Consider the following 21,911-nt stretch of genomic DNA (forward strand, 5'->3'; position numbering starts at 1 on the left):
CTTTGTTATTGAACAGTTCAAGGAAAGAACAGTCCTGACACCCCAAAAATAAACACAATTTAAAATTTTAATATTAATCACGGGTAACATGCTTTTTAAATTAACATGTAGACAGGCCATATTAAAAGAGCAAGGACTGCTATGTTTGAATCTTGACTCCCTGTGACCTGTGTACATAATTCCCTGCTTGTTTTCTCAGCTGTAGAATGAGAATTAGTTCCTGTTTCAATAAATTGTAAGGATGAATGAGTTACTATGTATAAAGTGCTTACTAGAGTACCTGGCATATGGTAAGCACTGTAGAAGTGTTTGCTGTTACTGTGCAGAGTAGTAATGGTGAAGAATACGTTTGTCCTTAATTTGAATAATTCATATTAAAATGCATAATAATGCCCAATGCTTACAATTTGTGGACCCTAATTATAAACATTACTGAAGTGTTATCTAATTACCAAACTTAAAAAAGTATATCGTAGAAAAGATTAAAATTTTTATATTAGAATATCTTAGAACACGTTTCTTAATGGTTAGGAGGTCCAGTTTATAATTAAATTGCCCCTAATGCTTCTTTTAAATTAAAGAGGGATTCCTGGGTCCTACCCCAGACTATTCTAGGCCAAGGTATCTGTCACTCCACAGGTGATTCTGATTTGCATCCCTGGTTGAGAACCATGTTTTTGTTAAATACGGGGGTGGGCAGAGTAGGTTTACTGTGCACTGTGACATTCTTTTGAGTTAATAAAGCTATTGTAATGATCATAGCCTGCATGTCTTTTTCAAAACGAACAGTTATAAACCTGCTTTTGCCTACCCCTTATAAAAGTAGTTTGATTTCAGAAATGAAGGAAAAATTACCTTAATAAGTGGCAGTTTCCTTGGCCCAATTATTGAAGACTAGGCATCAAACTAAAATAAAATTCATCCATTTATTGTAACTCATTTTTTAAAAATTCTTGTTTTTCACACAAGGTGTCCATGTGTATGTGTTTCCATTACAATGAGTTTTAATGCTGAGTGTGTCTGCCTTTTAATATAACAAAGGAAAACCAGCAGGTAACAAAGGAAAGTCATAGTTTTGTAAATTGTGTGTATAGATTGTAATTATAAGAGGTGACAACACTTGCAAATTCAGCCAAAAAATATTTTTAAAGCTTTGACTTTGTGCCTTAACTTGGATACCAGCTGAAACATAAAATTATTAAAACCAACAAGGTTTTATATTAAAATATTTAGAGTACAATGAATACCTGCTTGAATTTGTATTATACTATGAAGCAACCAATTACTATAAATGGTAATGTACAAGTAAATGCGAACATTCTTTATATCTAGGATTTTTTTTTTTAAGAGAGTGACAGGGTCAGACAGGAAGGGAGAGAGAGAAGCAATTTGTTGCAGCTCCATAATTGTTCATTGCTTTCTCATATGTGCCTTGATGGGGGGCTACAGCAAAGTGAGTTATCCTTTGCTCAAGCCAGTGACCATGGGGTCATGTCTATGATCCCATGCTCAAGCCAGTGACCTTGGGGTTTCGAATCGGGGTTTTGAACCTGGGTCCTCCACACTCAGTCTGACACTCTATCTACTGCGCCACCGCCTGGTCACGTTCTAGGATCTTTGAGTTACAAGCTAAACTGAATTTTTACTGCAGTGGTGAGGAAGAGCATAGCAGGCAAAATAACAGGTATACCGTAGTTTAAACAAAAACCCAAGTAATTGAATCCCCTTACACTATGATACTTAAAAAAGCATATGTTTATGGCCCTGGCCGGTTGGCTCAGTGGTAGAGCGTCGGCCTGGCGTGCGGAAGTCCTGGGTTCGATTCCCAGCCAGGGCACACAGGAAAAACGCCCAACTGCTTCTCCACCCCTCCCCCTCTCCTTCCTCTGTCTCTCTCTTGCCCTCCCGCAGCCGAGGCTCCATTGGAGCAAAGATGGCCCGGGCCCTGGGGATGGCTCCTTGGCCTCTGCCCCAGGCGCTAGAGTGGCTCTGGTCGCAACAGAGCGACACCCCGGAGGGGCAGAGCATCGCCCCCTGGTGGGCGTGCCGGGTGGATCCCGGTCGGGCGCATGCGGGAGTCTGTCTGACTGTCTCTCCCCGTTTCCAGCTTCAGAAAAATACAAAAAATAAGAAAAAAAGAAAACAAGATGGAAGGTGTTAGATTTCTGTAAGTTTCTCTTTTGATTGCCTTTTCTGCCTTTCAGCTTATGTATGGTATATAGAATAGAGGTGGTTCTTTTATGGCCTGTGAGTAGGGGAAAGAGTAACACTGGGCTTATGGTAGTTGACAGCTGAACTAGCTAAAAATATCAAATTATGGGTACTTCTCTTTCAGTTTCCAGGAAATAAAAACTGGCAATTTACTTCTAAGTACCTTACCAGTTTATTTTTATGAAACCAGTACAGGCTGAAGTTACTGAAATTATTAAAATTTTAATTTGTATCCTGTCTTTTGTTTGTAAGAGTACAGCTAAAGAAGCCATGGTTATACTCATAAGGGAAGGTTTGCTTTTTGTTTGAAGCTACGTTTTCAACTTGAGGCCGAAAATTATGCTGGCTCCCCATTCCCTTTTTAGTGAAACTGAGGCAAGTTCTCTCTCCTGCCCCATTTCAAGCCCTGTACTTACTTTAGCAAGATGCAGTGACTTTCTGAGCTTTCCCTCCAGAGAGGAAATGCTTGACTCTTATGTCTTGGAAAACTAGAGTTGAAGCCTGAGACCTGCAGCTAGGCTAGTCTTTACTAGATGGTAAGTATCCAGTTGTTCATTGCTTAGAAGCATGCAGGAAGCAGGAGTAAGTATCCCTTTGGTTCCTTTGCCCAGTTTTTTCCTCCAAAAGAACTGGCAGGTTTAGGTGATCTAGCTTTCAGAGTAAGCGTGATGAAGTTGCTAATTTAGAAAAAAACAGACTTAAATATGTATTTTTTTTAATATACACTTGAGAGACATTTTAAGGCTTCTATATTTTTATAGTGCTATTCTGTGCCTTGGTTTGAAAATCTAAAATAAATGTCACAAGTATTGCCCTACCAATACAGACTTTAAGTGTTCCTCTTTAACTAAGAGCTTGAGGAAATGGAAAAAAATCCAAAAGTTTAGGAAGTTAGCTGGCAGTACTTTAAAAGGGCTTGATTTAAGCCATTTCCCTTAACTTACGATTCTATAGAAAGGTGAAACAACCAAGAAGGGAAGCTGCCAGCCAGTTCATGTACTTTGAACTAGACTGATTAATGAAGAGAATCAGATGTGTTCCACAAGAAAACTAGTTTCCTGTTAGATCTGGTACATGGGCCAGATTCTTTTTTCTTGGCAAGGCCAGCACTGAGTGTTAATTTAACTAGGGCATTCCATTATTATGCAATGGTAACTATCAGTGTATAACACACTCAAGCTAAGGTTAGTGCCCCCCCCCCCTTTAGAAAGACCAGGTCATCACTAAAACCGATGATTACCAATCTTGTAAAGCCTTTATTTAAAAAATTCTATAGGACATCAAAATTTGTAAGAAGTCATTCTTACAAAGTATTACCTGCCATGGAATTTTGTGAAAACGAACCATTTAATTTAATAGAAATTGTCTTTTTCTGCAAGACCCACAGAATAACTAAAATTCAAGATTAAGGATGGAGAAATGGTAAGGTTGTATTCATCGGAGAAAGAAGTTCATACCTCTTAATTTCCTTTTGGTGCTATAAACTCCTAGATTGGTGGTGGTGGTGGGGTCATTTACATACCTATTTTAATTCTCTCAATTTTTTGAGATAGAGGTATTTATCACAACTTTTCAGGAGGAAACAGTCTCCATTGAAAAAATTAACTTGCCCAGTGTCCCTAGCAAGTGCTAGAACTGGGATTTAAAGTGACCAACACCCTTGTTCTTCCCACATTATGCTGTTTTTGGTAGGAAGTATGGAAATTTTTTAGCTGGAAGAGAAAAATGCTGCTTCAAGTGGAGGAAAAACTCAACAAAACCTTCCCAAGATGCTAAATAATTTTCTCATATGAAATGACCCAGGAAGCAGTGTGGCCTTAGGAGCTTTGCCTCAATAATCCTGCCTTTTAAAATTCCTTCATAATGCTAAAAGCTGTCATTGTCACCGGGGTTGTTACACCTATTCTAATCAGGACCTAGAATAGAAATGACATCAGAATCTTTGGTAAGATGCACTGAAATAGGATTTACCTGTACCATCATTCAGGCATTTTTACATATAGGATACTTTAACTCAGGTCAGTTGGAACTAAATAGAACTTCCAGACTTGTTTTCAATGTGAATAATATGTGGAGCCAAAGGGATTCCTTAAAAAGTTATTTGGGGAACAGATAAGAATGACAAATGGCTTTGTGTCCTACCTGAAGCAGTTAAAGGTTATCGCGCACATAAACCTTCTGCAGTTAGGTTACGTGGATTACCAGTCAAGAAGGCACCTGTTTAAATTATAGAACAGGAAATGGCAATGATTCAAATTGCCATTAATTCTGCACTAGTAAAGCAGTATCAACAGACATTTAAGTGACAGTTGCCTCTCAAGGTGTGGATGCTCATTTATATTTTCCTTCATGGAGAAGGGTGGTACAAAAAGCACTCGGGTATTCTTCGTTCACAATTTTTATTTCTTGCAATTAATTTTTGTATCTTCAAAGTCGATTTGTCTTTTAAAAAATACTTCTTACTCATCATACAATCCACCCCCGTCCCCAAGTAAAACAAATCCAGGGAGGGAGTTTTAAGGGGCAGTTGAGATAGGTACTCTAGGTTCATGACAAAGGCTTCTCAGCTCACCATCCTATACACGTACAACAAAATGGCAGCACCTCAAGTTCACCTGAATGAAGTCCCAAAATTTCAGCCCTAGGCAAGTAATGCAAGTGAATGCCATGGGAATAACAATGGAAGCTTAGTCATTGGCTTCCATTTACTTTCCATGTTAGCAAGTCTTCAAACTGTTTCATTTGGGAAAGTTAAAAGTAAGCAACTACATAGAACAACATTTTGACCCAGCCAGGAGTAATTCTAAACGTACCCAGAAATAATTTAACTGGGCCACAGAAATGAATTTATGTCTTTCCTTAAGTCCCCAGCACCTGAAGTAGCAAGTTCTAATAATGGGCTTCTAAAGGCATGCAGTTTTTCACACGTCTACTTCAAAGAATTTCTTCCACTCAAACATGGCACAATCAAGGATAAAATATTTTTGGAGGCACAGGAAGAGCACAAGAACAAGTAAGTATATGCTGAGGCCTTATGTATGACCAAGATGGTACACTTCATATATAGAAGCAGTAAAAGCTGTTAAAGTGCTACTTACAAAGGATAGTCTAACATTACACACACAACTGCACTGCTAAATATGGTTGTCTTTATTTTCTTTTTCCTTGCCCAGCCCTACCTAATCAAAATAGAACTACAGGACTGAAATTAACAACCCATTAAAATCAACAATAAGTTATGAAAATCATAAAGCTTTTTTTTTTTTTAAGTAATTAAGGGTAATTAAATTATTTAGAGTATACAAAGTTCAAAGCCAGGGGTAAGGTCTCCAAGAAGACTTCCTGGGGTAAGGGAGAGAGGCCCAGGGGGGAAACTTGGAATTTGAAAGACAGGGAACACATGACATCAAAGTGCAGGCTAGGAATTTCACTTAAAATAACATTTCTGAAAATATTGATAAGAGCAACAAATAGCACCTGCACAGTGGGATTGTGAGGAAGGAGAGAGGCTGCATGTAGGAAAACAAGCAAATTTTTACATTAAAATGAAACAAGTGCCGAACTTAACTATGTTAACTACAATAGTGTGTCTACTATAGATATCAGGTGATTAAAAGCTGGTAAAAGGTAATGATTCTAAAAGAAAATAAAAACAGCATTGACCTTTTTTCTACCTAGCCCAGACCTCATTCATTTTGTGCACTGTAAAGTGTGAGGTGTGAGGTGTTTTATTATTATCAAATGCATCAAAATAGATGATTTTTTCCCCCCACGTTTTTCCACTATAAAAGACATCTATGTTTTTTATGGACAAGCTTTAAAAAGATGTCGTTTTGGTTTTCAACACATACAAACAGTTATCAAAATATGAAATAAAAATGCTGCCGTGGCTCAGACCTTAGCCTGCTAATCTGCGTGCATAACTCTTCTGGCCCACGCAGACACAGAGGCACGTGGAGCCTTTTCCTTCTGGCCCCTCAATCCGAACTCTTAGACCCTGTGTGGGAGAGGCTGCCATGCATGGACTGCCCCCATGCTGCCCAAGGGCCTAAGGGTGGCTAACTGTTGAGCTGGCGGTTGGGTGTCCTAATGCTAACAATGCAGGATAAGTTTAGCTTGCTTAGCATGGAATCCAACAGAAAGCTGAGCTGCATGATGATCCCTTTCAAAAGGTTTCATGGGAGTCTCTCCTTTTGTGGAGCATGAAATGAGCTTTTTTTTCTTTTAAAGAATTGGTCATCCACAGGCTTCATGATAAGCTGTCCCAGGCTGAGTTTTAATAGCTCTTTAGCTATACAAGATTAATGCCTGATTATCTTGTGTTGTCATTACTATAGATTTGATTTTCTGTTTAGGACCATAAAACTCAGGAAGTGTCATAATTCCATCCTTCAATGGGTCTATACAATGTACTATGAGCAAACTAGAAAAGAAAAAAAATTTCCAATGTCCTTTCAAATCAACTGAATCAAATCAAGAAAATTTCATGGAAGTTTTCTGCTGCCATTAGAAATTATGATTTTCAAATATGGTTATTTGTTCTTCCGGGGAGGCTCTGCCCCACTTTTTGCTAAGTATTTGCTTAAATAGAGGTCATCTGACCGTTTTGTTCAAGTATGATTTTGTTAGTTTTAAAGAGGAGACGGCATCATGAACCCAATTTAAGAGATTGTTTGGATTGAATTGGCCCAGTGAAGAATTTGCCCTGCACTGTTATGTCATGCTGGGTTCTAGGAAGTGAATGAAAGTTTGACACTGGCACTGGAGTAACCCTCATCACTCCCAATACTCTGCAGGCTGCTGTGGTCATCAATGTCACTGATGCTGGTGGTACTGATATTGTCCACTTCTCCATGGGAGAACTCTGTGCTTTCAACATCCACTTCAATCTCCTCTGCCAAAGGGGAAAAAGGAAGAACATTAGTAATCTAGTATATGGGCACCTTAAAAAAACTAACAGAGGAAAAGTGATTACTTCTTATAGTATAAAATAATTGTTAAACAAGCTTATTATCAGTGATGTCTGGAGAACAGAAGAAACCCAAGGTGAAGAGACATGGATATATTTTGCAAAAGGGACTGTCTGGTATACAATGGTGGTCTCAATTTAGGCAGCAAGTTTACTAAAGCCTTTGACGCCAGTCTGTCTGGACCTCCCACCAAAAGCACTTGGCCTATTTGGGAATTAGTGCTTAATATTAAAAGATCCCAACCCCAAGAGGTTTAACAACATCTGTTTTACGTTAAACTAGAAACTAATTCTCAGTGCTGTTTATTAATCAGAGTTGCCTTAAAGGGGAGAAAAAAGTATAAGCTTAACTAGAAAATTTATCTATCTAGGCCTTTGGTAGTATTCTACAGACAGTTCTACAGACTTCTATGATTCATCCTAAAGATCTTTGACTATTCAGGAACCAAAATAAGCCAGTCTTTATAAAGTGGACTCTATAGGATTTAGCTTCAATTTAATTGCATCAACTCTAGCTTGAAATGAGGGCCTGACACTTAAAGTCTCTAGAGATTATAGTGAATTCTACAGTAAAGATTATAGTAAAGGCATTTCAGTAGTGGTAAGTAACTTTAAAAAAATCAAACATGAAAAAAAATACATAAGACCCAGCTATTGATACATATCTTAATTTTTAAGTACTGTGCAATTACCAATAATAAATAAAAAGCAGTATGCATTCAAAAAAAGGCAGTTGAAAATTTTTTTTTCTCCTAACAGCCAGAATGAACTCAAGGTTCTTCAGTTCTCTTTAAAACAAACTCAAAGCCTGATGTCTCATATTTGGCATTGACTTTAAGGGTTCACACTGATCACAATTGCTTTAGGAAAAAGTAGATTCTTGCTGAGCCCAAGAAGACATAGTAAGTTAGTTCAAAGAGTATAATTTTCAAAAGGGCTTGTTGCTTCAAAAAGTTTTAGAGATCTGTTTTTAAAATGCAGGCAGCTGTCCAAACAAGCTGTACAAATAATCTTATGAATTCATAACTATTTGTTTCATACCCATAATGCTTCACAGCCTTTCGTGTTTTCCAGTATCACAGAACACTCATCCAACCCACAACTGGGAAATAAAATCAACACACCCTATCTAACACAACATGCTGAACTCAATCAAAACAGTGAAATAAGAGATGACTCTAGCCAAATGGACTAGAGATGTTACTAAAAGTACTAAGAAAGAGGGCTGCCAGATAAAAGCAAGAACAGTACTAGGTAAGGTACTAGCATACTGGGATTACTGAAAAAACTGAGAATTATAATGATGAAGATACACATTCTAAAATTTGGAGGTGGGTAGGTACAAGGAGGAGGTAACAAAAGGAAGAGCAGTTATAGCCTGAAGACCTGATAGGTCACACAGCTAATAAGCAGTAGAAAAAAGACTAGGATCAAGGTCTAATTCAGGAGTATTTCTGCTACACCTCACTATCACTCATAAATGTAGCTTGTCTCAGAGGTTCTTACTGTTGCCCCTGGAAAACTTTTGTTTTACAAAACAATGCCACATAAAAATGCACTTTTACATAAGCAAAACAGTAAGAACAAACTCAAGGACTCCTCGTGTGTGTTAAAAGGGACCAAAACCAATCTGAACAGCTCCTACAGAATATAGGAAATTTGAGTATTAGAAAGAAAAAGAATGAAGGCCTGGCCGGTAGCTCAGTGGACAAGTGTCAGTTCAGTGTATGACATCCCGGGCTTGCTTCCTGGTTAGGACACACAGGAGAAGCAACCATCTGCTTCTTCTCCTTTTCTTCCTCTTCCCCTCCTGCAGCCAGTGGCTTGATTGGTTCAAGCGTGGCCCCATGCAGTGAAGATAGTTCTGTTGGAGCACATCAGCCTCAGGTGCTAAAAATAGCTCCATAATCAAGCATCTTCCCCAAATGGGGTTGCTGGGTGGATCCCTGTCAGGGTACATGCAGGAGTCTACCTCACTATCTCCCAACTCACCAAAAAAAATAATAATAATAAAATAAAGATTACAAGGGGTTAGAACACATTCAATACATGAAAACATATGAGTTCATAAGATAATAAACAGCAGACCTTGGCTGGATGGCTCAGTGGATAAAGCATCAACCCAGAGGTTGCAGGTTTGACCCCCAGTCAGGGCAGATACAAAAAGCAATCAGTGAGAACACAACTAAATAGAACAAGTTCATGCTTTTCTCTTTTTCTCTCTCCCTCTCTCCCCTGCCCCTCTCTCTCAAATCAGTGGAAAAAAACAAACAGCAAAACAAAAAGCCCCATTACCTCTGGAGAGTGCCAAGGCACCAACTTATTTAGAAAATTGATAAAGCAAAAACCAAACCAAACCAAGCATTTTATCCCACATTCCCTGTATGGACTTTATTTCAGAGTAACCAAAAACCTGAGGAAATGATCTTCAGAGAAGGAAAAGTTAAATGCAAGAAGAATGACAGAATTAGAAAATCACTATTTTTTAACACCTAATGAAATAATGATCGGGCAACAATCATCAATGATTGATCAAACTATTATTAAGTGAAAGGTTGACACATTTGCATACAAGTATCAAGATAAAAACACCCGAGCCAATGTTTTCACTTGAGTGGGACCACCGGACATAATACTGATAAACCAGGAAGTACAGAGCACCACCTATGAAGTATTCTTGCCTCAAAAAAAGAACCTGAATTTAATCAAGACACTAGATCTACCAACCAGTTTACAGGAAATATGAGTTACTCTTAATTGACACCCTGATGACCAAATCATCCAAATCTTAAATGTGGGAAATTCTGTAAGAAAAATGACCCCATTTCTACAATAAATAAATGGTACTGAAAAACAAAAAACGGGGAAGGAAATATTTTATAGATTATAAGTGACTTAAAAGACACAAAGGCAAGGTGGACTTTGGGTTCTAATTCAAACATACAAATGATAAAATGCCATTTTTGAGAAGCTCTATTATGACATTGAATAGGATCATCTGATTTTATTAATTTTGTGGGGTATTATAATACCATGATTATGGTTTTTTAAGTCCTATTTATTTAAGATAGACACTGAAGTATTTAGGGAAAACATAATAATGTTATCTGAGGTTTTATTGAAAACATTCCCTAAAAAATGGTGACTGCGAGCATGGTGGAAAACAGATGAAACAAGAATGAATGAATGTTGACAGCTGTTCAAACTGGATGATAGGTAGAAGAGAGTTCATAATTCTATTCTATTTTATATAGGTCTGAAATTTTCCATAATAAAAAGAACCAAGAAATTTTGTAAAATTTGCAAAATTTTTTGGTTTTATAATCCTCAAGAATCTTGTGAGCTTGATTTTCCCAAATGCAAAGTTTAAAATCACCCAAGTTTATCTCTGGGACCCTTTATTGTGGTGTAATGCCTGATGTAGTGGAAGCCACAAATGAGTAGAAAAGTAAAATTCAAATGATTTCTCTTTGACTGCTTTTTCTTCTTAAATTCTGTCAAAGATAAATGTTCTGAGACAGATGGAAACAGAAATGAAGGGTGTGGCACTTGAAAATATAGGTATAAAAGTTAATATCACCAGTAATAGGACGTATCAACATCATGTAGCTTCTTCATACAATAAATTGAAAAGAGCACAATATTACTTCTATGATATTGCTTCCACCAAATGATAATCTTGATCTAATAAGAAAACATCAGACAAAACCCAAATTGAGGGGCATTGTATAATATAATGAGCCAATTCTTCAAAAGTGTCACGGTCATGAAGGAAATACTGAAGAACTATCTAATGCCATGTGGAATCCTGCATTAGATCCTGTATCAGACCAAGGACGTTAGTAGGAAAACTGGTGAAATTTGAAGAAGGTCTATAGATTAATAGTATCATATGAGTGTTAAATTTCCTGGCTTTGATAATTGCATTATGATTATATAAGATGTTAACATTAGGGAAACCCAGGTAAAGGCTATATGAGAACTGTGTAATTTTCTACAGAAAACTTATAACTTTTCTCTAAGTCTAAAGTTGTTTCAAAGTCAAAAATTAAAAATAGAAAAAAGCTCTATAGTTCATATGGGCATTACTAGACAATGCTGTGATTACATAAAATCTAGAATGTTACAGTCTTGGCCAAAGAGATAAAAACAAGTACAGTGCTTCCCAAGCTACCCTCCCTAAATCCAGATACAGAGATTCTTTCATAGGGAAGAAGCACACTGCCTACCTCGCTCTGAATCAGAACGGTCTGAAGAAATAGTTGATCCGATGCTGTCCATTCGTATTCGTTCCAGCTCCTGAGGACCCTGCAGCTGTTCCAGTCGCCGCTTTAAAAATCTCTGTTCTCTTTCCAAGTTCTCTAGCTGGTGCTGGCTCTTCCTCTCAGCTTCTTCAAGTTTCTAAAATGATATTTAAATTTGTGTATAGTCCAGTACAAACAGTAAAACTGATTTTTACCTAACATCTCAAAAGACTTCTTTGGCAGACATAAATGAATATACAAATATATGTGTTATGTGCATATAAGAGCCTACATAAGTAAATTATTTTTAAACATCAAAAAGTAGTTCTTCACTTTTCTTTTTAAAAATATCTATAGTGAATGCCATAGTACTAGAAGAGTATGGAATTCTGAAAGTCTGTAAAGGTATTTCCACAAAAGAGAAACTGGCTCGGCAGCGTGTTGAATGGAAAAATACTGAGGGACACAGGCAAATGAAGTCATCTCCACCAGAGGGCACAATGGCCTTCCTTCTGGGTATCACCAGGGTAACTGCTATTTTTCTAGTCATCCCAGCTTTTCAAATGGCTATGCTGTCAAAACAATTTAGCTTAGTCAGGTCATGTTGCTCCCTCCCATCAGACTAGCTGACTGATAAATGTTTTAAAAGATTTCTCTTGAGTCTGTTGTTAAGGAGAGCATGGTGAGCTAGTTGAAGTATATAAACAGGAATTACTACTTCTAATGAAACCAGGACCGGGAGAATCATGTGCAAATATGAAAGTAAAAATTCTTACCTTGATGTGTGCTTTGGCTTTGTTGAGCAAACCAAGTGTTGTGTGCCTGGTGCAGTCTGGTCCTAGCGGAATCAGAACCTTTAAGCGTTCTAAACATAGGCGCAGATGAGCTCGTCTAAGAAAGACAAAAATGTCCAATCAGCATAGTCTGAATTTTCCACTAGAAATACCCTAAAACCTATTTTTAAAAAATAATCATTTGCACATTATTTAGTCTGTAACCATATCCCACTCTACTTCTTCCCTGTCTGCTAGTGCAGGCATGCCTGCTGATGTTCAGTCTGCCATTTTCACTGTCCTCCCCAGTTACCAGTCACCTCAGATTATTATCCCCAATAAGCATCTCTGTCAGAAATGACTGAATTTTAACCCACCCCATAAACTATCTCAACTGTATTAATGGGGAAGTAGGAAAGAATATTAGGGCAGTTGTATTTGATTCTGAATGCTTAAAATTATAGGCTAGAATAGGGGTTTTCAGCGAGGTTATCCGAAGGAGGTATAAAATGCTCCGAGATTTCCATTTTCTCCCTACCACCTTCACACACATGCATACAAAGCTGACCTTCAGTATTACATGTTATTATGTATCAGGCTGAACCATATGAAATTTCTGATATTCAACCACTTCTCACTTATAAAAATGATAACTTCATATGATCCAACACAATAGAAACAGCAAATTCTGTGACCAGCTAGGATAGGATTAGGCAAAATATATGGCTCTGAAACCACAACCTATAAAATAACCCCTCCTTTCCTAATATCTAAGTCTATCACCCCAGTTTTTTATTTTGTTTTCTGTTTCTGTCTCTTCTCTCTTACTACCCACCTGCAATTTTCTACATATGGGAAAAATTCAGTTGAAAAGTTCTTTACTGAATATCATTGCATTCTTTAATCCACCTATCCTGTGGGTACATTAGGGAAATGTCTCCTAGAATTGCTAGCCAACAGCCTTGCTATAGATTTACCTTCCTTGTACCCTAAAGCAGTGGTCCTCAACCCATTTTGGGCCACGGACTGGTTTAATGTCAGAAAATATTTTCACGGACCAGCCTTTAGGGTGAGACAGACAAATGTATCACGTGACCGAGACAAGCGTCAAGAGTGAGTCTTAGACGGATGTAACAGAGGGAATCTGGTCGTTTTTTAAAAATAAAACATTGTTCAGACAAATATAAATAAAACATAAATAATGTAAGTTATTTATTCTTTTTCTGCAGACCGCTACTGGTCCGCGGCCCGGGGGTTGGGGACCACAAGGAACTATGATCACCATGATGAGATCACCATGATGAGAGTTCTGAGTACATATTTCCACTCTAAAACAATCCTAGTATATATCTTTGGTCCTGTGTTTCATAACATAATTTAGCAGTTAATAATATATTTGAAAATAAAATTCACAAATGTGTTCAGAGTTTACCCCTACTCCTTAAAGAGCTAGAATTGAACATTGAGCAACTATCTCAATTGTACCAGGAACAAAACACATCCTCCATCTTCTCAAAGAGGGCCAAAATGGTTTTATTAGTTTACTCACCAAACTATGCTTTCTTTGTCTTAACAGACATGAAATAATGTCAAGTGAAATTCTCAAATGCTAGCAACCTGAAAGATGGGTAGCCAAGCTAGGATGATTAAAGGTAATAAGGTCAAAGATTTGGCTGATGAATGGTTAAGATTCTTCCAGCACCCACTAGCCCAGCTATAAGTGTCTGTTAATACTTCCATTCCAGATTTCTTGCAGAGTTCAGTAACTCACACGAATAATCACCTCCAGGCTAAAACCTGACATACCCGATATGGATAAAGGAATCTTTTATTTTCCCTAAACCAATGGATTCCCTTTTAGATGATTTAATAATTACAAAATCATTCTCCTCCCCTGCTGTGCTACCCCAAATCATAGACCCTTCAGCAACATTTCATTTTTAACTGGAAAACCTCCGAGGTGAGGTCTCTCACGTGATCACAGACTGCTCTTGCTGAGTAGACTAACAAAAACAAAACAAAATCCACAGTAAAAAAAAAAAAAGAATGCTTTTAAACTCTTCATTAGGATTATTATAGCACATGCCTAACAACTGTACTCATATATGACTAGAGGTTGGAGTGAGAGGCTGGTGGGTCTCTTACTAATAACAGGAGGCTCCCAAGGGGTAAAGTTAACAATTATGTTGCCATAAGAATAACTTTCTGATTTTGTTTAAATTACTTTAAACAAGAAAATCAATGTATATCTAGGAAATATCTTTTAGTTTAAGAAACTTCAAAATGATTTCTTTATATCAAGGAAAAAATGGATGGGTCAATTTCTCCTTTGTGAGATGTAAATTAAAGCAGATTAAAATCTGGGCAGAAATTGACTAACATAATATTAAAATGTCTATTTTCTCTCTCTCTCTTTTTTAATCACTCAGTTGTATATTTATTACATGACTTTTGTATACTCAGCAATGTTCCAGATACTTTCTTGAGAGAAGTAAAAAAAAAAAAGAAATGTAAACTTTAAGAGTGTATAATCTAGACTACAGAACAAAACATATTGTTTTGTTTCGTTTGGTTCGTAATGAAATGAGTCATACAGATAGCAAGTGCAGCAGAATCTGAATAAAAGGAAAGATTGTAATTGGAGGAAGTAGACTTATAAAAGACTGAATCTTGATTTTGGACTTCAGGGATACTGAAATTGTCTATGAAAAAACAAGGGGTTTCAAGATAATTAAAAGAAGAGTAAAGGACTCAAGTTCATCTACTGGGACCAAGTTTAATCCTAAAATTAAAAATACCATGGTTCTTTTCAATAAAGAGAAAACAAATGAGATAGAATTCTATAAATATATATATATGAGACAAGTTCAGCAGTTTGGTGATCTGCAATAGTGCATTCAAATCAGGAGATGTACAGGCCAAGGGAGGGAAGGGGTAAGTAATGACTAAGTGAAGAGGGAAGGCATACAGTCCTCTAAAATCTTTTCTATTAGCTACTACTGAAGTGTATGGCAAGATACAGCTTACACCAAGAAAACATATTCTGAGAGATCATGTCTCACAAAGGCCAATGAAGCCATTTTCTGTGTTTTGTAAATACAATCCTCCAAAACAGATAATAGTATAAAGGATGAGTGGTGGATGATGTCCTCTGCTTTCCTGTGGAAAGAGGTGTATCTCTGGGAGCCAAAGGTCAGTTCTTACAGTTTTTGTACTTGTAACTGAGTCAGGCATTTGGAGAATAGAATGCCAAAGGGTTAATGGCAGTAGCAGCTAACCAAGGGGGAGCCATAATTTTCAAAGTTGCCATCCAAATACTGCAAACAGTTTTCCACATGTACTTACATGCCACTTTTTTGGTACACGCTTCCAAGAGCAATGGACACCCTGTGGCTGTGAACTGTATGGCAGAATTCTTCCCTTACAATGGTGCTGGGATGCTTTCTACCCCTTAGCCCATAGCTTCCCTGGTGCTAACCAGATTGCATGCTTAACCACCAACGACCTAGAAAGGTATATCTTTTGATGCCATCTGGCCTTTTCTTTTCTTGCCTTCATTCTCATGTGACTGGTGGCTCAGGGGCCTCCTGTACATAGCTGACAAATCATGGGCTATAAGACACTGGCCAAAGAAAAGAGGGCAAAAGAGAAGAAAACAAGCTTGGTTTGATCTGAAAATCCTTATGCACCGAGAAAACAATGGCAAGTGTGTATTATAAGTTGATGTCTTTCAAGTCTCCAAGGAGTGGGAGAGCTGACAGACCACAGAACAGGCACAACCCTGCACCTTTAAGCAAAGTAGAAGAAGAAGGCTGAGGAAAGTTAAGGCTGCTGTGCTTAACTATTCTGTTGAACATCAGACTAGCAACCAATAGAAAAAAACCTCGCATTGTAAAAACTGTGGAACGAGAAATGAGAAAAAAAAGTAGCTCCGTGATCAGCATTTACTTAACTTTTCACAACACCTGTATAGCACAATAAAAACTATAAAACTAAAATCTTTCCTACTTTAGCATGAGTGACTGTAAAGCAAAGTCAGGATTAGACACTGCAGCAGGAAGTGCCCTAGGAGAAAACTGAAGTTTTCTTGCTGAGAGGGAGAGGGCGAGGGCAAGAAAACGGAGAGATACTAAAGTACTTTTATTTTCAAAGACACTTTGAGGTCTATTTAAAAATGAGACTTAACAGTGGGTTTTACCCAGGGGAGAGGCAATTCCCAGTGACTAACCCTGTTAGAGAGACGGTCCTATCAAAATTACCCACACCTTCAGAAAGGGCAAGCCCCTTGTGGGAAAAGGAACAATCAGGGTCTGTCTGGCTTTTATTTTGGTAGATTGGGATCATTTTCCTCTAAAGGAACCAATGCTGCTTTTGATTTTAAACCTTGTTAATTCTACTGCCAAACCAAAATATCACAGAACATGAGAGGAAATGATTTTGTTATTAAATGGCCCCTCCTAGTAGCTGTGATATTTTAAAGCATAGGTATAGCAACCTCAAGAAGCACACAGTGTTGAAGGAGAAGAAAGAATTGCCTTTTAGAAAATTAAAAGTATGATACAATGATGTTTTCAAGTCGTCTCTGGAAACTCTAATCCCTCTGCCCAACAATAAGAAATTTAACGCGCCTGCCCAGCCTCACAAACCATCCACTGGTTGATGCCCTTGAAGGCATGGTCCTTCATTGGAACTTGCTTGTCTTTCATTCCTCCACTACAGGATACCAAGGCTTTGCCAAGTAACTAAATCAAAATGGAAAACAAGTCAAGTGATAGGGACAGTACTTGCATTTTCCTCTCTGCTGAATGTTATGCAATGGGCTCTGAGTCCTCCTTTGAGTCACATTCTTCAAAGCTGCAGTGGCTTGTGGCCAGGTTTTCCAACTTGCTACACAACACTTTTTACACATGACATCAACTAGCTGCTTATCCTACACAAATCATATGCCAATGTTTCTCTAAAATTGAATGTGTTGAGAATCTTCTGAAAATCTCCAAAATTTCCCCCCAAAATCTGCCTGCCTCCTTTTCTTATGAAAAATGACATTAAAAATGGATCCAGATACCAAACACATTCATGCTGCTTGTAAATTTTATTTACAAAAGCAAATACGGTCATATTTTGCCATTTAGCTTATTTTGTTTATGAAATAAAAAAGCTTAGACATGGTTCCCATAAAATGGCATATGATAATTATGTTTCTCTTATAACTTATGTATTACCTCCTTCACAAAAAATAAACAGTAATTTCCAGGAAATAACTTGATAAACGGCATTTCCTTAGCATCAGACCTAACAGTGGTGTCATGGGGTTTGATGACAATAAAATAAAAACTCAGAAGAACAGCTGGGACCCTCTTCTCAGTTTTCAAAGATGCTTTCATTAATATTCCTCTTAATTCAATTGGTATCTTGTAAAATAACCAGGCAGGAATATCAAGTGTCATAATAAAGTTTCAAATTATATAAGTAATATATACCATATAATTTATATATATAAATTCTTCTATGGTCACATTGTTTACCTAAACACTAAAGGGCTCATTTATACACAAATAAGAAAAAAAAAAAGGCCCTGGCCGTTTTGCTCAGTAGATAGAGCACTGGCCCAGTGTATGGATGTTCCAGGTTTGATTCCTGGTCAGGGCACACAGGAGAAGTGACCATCTGCTTCTCTCTCCCTCCCTCCCCCCTCTTCTTCCTATTCTTCTTCCATAGTCAATGGTTTGATTGGTTCGAGCTTCGCCCTGGGCACTGAGGATAGAGCACATCAGCCTCAGGCACTAAAAATAGCTCAGTTGATTCAAGCACCAGACCTAGACAAGGCTTGCTGGGTGGATCCCGGTAGGGGTGCATGCAGAAGTCTATCGCACTGTCTCCCCTTCTCTTACTTAAAAAAGAAAAAATCAGAAAGGCTGAGATACTCACTCTTGGAGGACTTAAAAATCACTTTCTCTCAATAAAATCGAAGTAGTTCTTAGGGCAAGGAGCCAGGGAATATTTAAATCCAGAAGGTTATATATAGTATACCTTCCAGAAGTCATAGTTTTCCTCAAAATTTTGGAAGAAAAGCCATATTTTATATAAAAACAGCACAGAAATAAAAAGTATACTTTTAAGATGAAAAAAAGACTTCAAATAAATCTCGTATTATTTCACACTGCATCCCAGGACCTCCAGGAATCTATGTTCAAACTACTAGAGCATACTACTGCAGATCACTATCATAGCTTTGGGTCTCAGCACATTATTTCTGAATCATGGCTGGAATTATGTCTTTCAAAGATTTAGACAGGGAGGAAGAATAGAGGGGGAAAGCAGAGGTGAGGAGGAAAGAGGAGAGATGTGAGTACTCAATAGATTGGTGATAGCGAAATAGTGACATTCTTTCTCAAACTACACAGATTCCTGTAGGTAAGGTGACCAACTTTTTTACAATGAAAAGGAGGACAAAAATAAATTGAATAAAACAATATTGTAAACAAAAAAAACATTTTATTCATTGCAACAATAATACACTGTGATAAATGCATAATAAAAACATTTGTAACATTTCATATTGTAATTATGCTTACATCCCTATTGATTTTTAATAATAATTGTAAAAAAAGTACTCATTTAGATACAAGTACATCACATCACATGCAATGGATCGACTCTGCGTCAATCGAATACAGACATTTACAGATTAGTCTTCCAATATCAAAAAGATGGACATGTAGGAGAACAGTTTTCAAGGGAGGACAAAACTTACAAAAGAAGGACTGTCCTCCCTAAAGGAGGACAATTGGTCACCTTACTGTAGGCTGAAATTTAGTCTTTACAGCTCAGAGATATGAAGAGGATGATATGCCACTCAGGCAGTAACAATGATCATCAGTTAACAATGAGCTCCACCCTATTATGTCATTGAACTAGATGTAAAGATTTTAAAAAAGATGCCAAGAGTAATCTTAACCATTTGAAAATACTATCATTTAGCCTTCTGCCTACCACCTTTCCTGACCCGCTTCCATTACCTCTTGAACACCTCTTTCCACAAACCAAACGTGCTTCCGTATTTACTGATTTCTCCACCTGGAATGCCTTTTTCTCCACTGTCCATCTAGTGAGCACCTAACTCATTTGTCAGTCCACAGCCAAACTACTGTTCCTTCCACGAGTCTTCCTTGCCATCCCCCTTCCTCAGATAATACACACTTGATTTTCACACTAATCACACTACACTTTAATTACCTTCTAGATAAGCCTGAATCCATACTTTTAGCCATCTACGTTCTTCAAATACCAAACAAAAAGATTGGCCCAGAAAGTAGGAAGGAGGGATGTAACATAACTTCCAGCAGATATATCTGGGACTCTCTAACTCGCCAAAATGAGGTAATAATTTGCACAGTATAATCAGATGCAGGCCAACATTCATTAGAGATCTGCTTATAGATGGCAGAATTCTATACTGGGGTTTTTTTGTGTGCAGCTAAGGTCACCACCAAAGAGACTACACATAGAGTAACCAACAATCTCCAACTTAACTCTTGATTAGAGATGATATTTCTTTTAATAGTGAAGCACAGGGTTAAAAATTGCAAACATTACAACATAGTGACTTAAAGGATTTACAATGGTAAGGCCTAGGACCACAACGTCAAATCTAATTAAAAAATAACATTTTTAAATACAAATTTTTTGGCACCAATTTTGTCTTTTAGACTTGATTAACAGGCTTCTTAGAAAACAGAAAATCTGACTGGTTTAAATTTGGCCTCTGTTCAGCTGTTCAAGAACTAGTGATAATAACAAGAATAATGGTATGAAGGCAAGTACTAGGGAGAAAATAGAAATGAAACAGCTAAATAAATGCAGGTATGAAAGGGAAAAGTCTAAAAAGTACTCCATAATGAACGGGGGGAAAATTAAATGAACAGTTTTTATCCCATCGTATTATATGAGAAATTAGTGTTTGCACAGTTTCACAAGATCCCATGACTGCTGATCAGATAAAGCCAACAAAAGCAGAATACAGAAACAAACTATTTTTTTCACTGTCATGCATTCATCTCCAAAGAAGACTTGACTTTTGACAGTCTCACATAAAAAAAATAATTTAAATCTGGTTCCAGAAGCATATATTCTTCACTGAAACTCCCACAAGGAACCCAATCTCCAAAGCGATTTAACAGAAATTGCTCACTTTAGGTCCATTCTAAGCTAAATTTAGATTCCATGCATACATCTCATCCCCTCTATGTTTATGAGGATTTGGTTTAAAAAACAAAAACAACAACAAAAAAACTTATTCATTCACCATATTTCTTCTTCAGTCACACAAGAACTTTCTGTATTCCAAGTTTCAAAGTCTGGGAAATAGGGCTACATCACTGGAGAAAACAGTGGCAATTTGTTCTAAATACAAAATAGCTTATTTTCCTTTGGCAACTCTCCAGGGGTTCTGGTGGAGGGAAAGGATACTCTTCTCTGGAGAGATCGCGAGAGATCGCGAGAGATCAGGCTCTGAACCTGGCCTACTGTCAAAACTTGGCTGTGGGCGGAAGAGAAATTTTTAAAAATTACCTTTCATATCAATTTGGAAACTGAGTGAAGGTTTTTTTTTTTGCATCATTAACAGTTTTTCTACTCTTCAGCCTTTTGTTGCTGTTCATTCCTATTCTGGCAGCCCCCACTGGCTGATTTAATGGTACCGAGGGGCTGAGAAGTGTTGCTGTCCAAAAGAAAAAGCATTCTCACAGGGACTGGGAAGGCAATCTGCAATCACAACAGTAGCTACTTGTTAATTTTCTATTTGAAACACAGTGATGTCAATGGTATTGTACCCTGCCAGCTACCATGAGGTAAAGTACATTTTGAAACCAAAACAAACTTCGTACGTGCTGGCAAGTCAGATCTGAGACACAGTGATAATGCCCTGTAAGATACTGCCCTAGTTTCACATACAAAATACACATAACAAGCATTAGTTCAATCTTCCATAAAAGTTTAAGTCTAATGCTCACGGGCCATTCCTACCCACAGCCCAGTGCAATTATTGTTATTAAATTTTAGGAGAGAAAGGCAGTGAGAAATGAAGCAGTACTGTTACTGATGTCTAATAAAACGGTGAGCCTACAACAGCATGCTCAAAGAATGCTTTGTAATGTAAATGTTCGGTTAGGAGCATACAATGAAAATAGCACAATGCCTTACAAAAAAAAAATGGCCCTGCTAATAAGATGATTAGTACAATTGTTCATTTTAAAGGGATATCTCCACTTAGAAGGAAAGACCTAAGAATTAACTGATGCATCCTGGCCTAAGAATTGATGCATCCCCAGAAGATGAATATTCACAACCTGAAATAGGGAGCTACATGATTAAAAGTGGTGGCCACACTTACTACTGGCACACGGCAAATTGTTTGGCGTTGCTGGAGAGCTTCCAATTCAGTCAAGCTAGCTGGGGATTATTTTTAAAGTCCCATTTCAGCACACTTTTCCCCAAATCAAAATGCAGGGAGTTTTTCTTTATTTTTGACTTGAGGGGACAGGGGAGAGTAAAATTTGGGGCAGAAAAAGGTAACAAAGAGCCACCGTTAGCCAATCTTTAACTAATCCATTGGGCATTTAGAACCTCTAGAAAGGCCCTGGCCGGTTGGCTCAATGGTAGAGCGTCGGCCTGGCGTGCAGGAGTCCCGGGTTCGATTCCTGGCCAGGGCACACA

The 21,911-nt window shown here is 37.7% G+C and overlaps 1 protein-coding gene across 2 annotated transcripts in view; it reads right to left on the bottom strand.

Annotated features, from left to right (window-relative positions):
• Positions 1-4,593: 4,593 nt before the first annotated feature.
• Positions 4,594-21,911, bottom strand: part of MXI1 (MAX interactor 1, dimerization protein) — a 101,259-nt gene continuing 83,941 nt past the window's right edge. For both annotated transcript variants that reach the window (XM_066354989.1, XM_066354990.1), the window contains exons 4-6: positions 12,201-12,315; positions 11,410-11,581; positions 4,594-7,105 (exon numbers count right to left, since the gene is read on the bottom strand). In XM_066354989.1, the coding sequence (XP_066211086.1) occupies positions 6,942-7,105; positions 11,410-11,581; positions 12,201-12,315 (451 nt within the window). In that variant the 3' untranslated portion in view covers positions 4,594-6,941. The remainder of the gene's footprint in view (positions 7,106-11,409; positions 11,582-12,200; positions 12,316-21,911) is intronic.

This window comes from Saccopteryx leptura, chromosome 13 (assembly GCF_036850995.1).
Source record: "Saccopteryx leptura isolate mSacLep1 chromosome 13, mSacLep1_pri_phased_curated, whole genome shotgun sequence".
Taxonomy (NCBI): domain Eukaryota; kingdom Metazoa; phylum Chordata; class Mammalia; order Chiroptera; family Emballonuridae; genus Saccopteryx; species Saccopteryx leptura.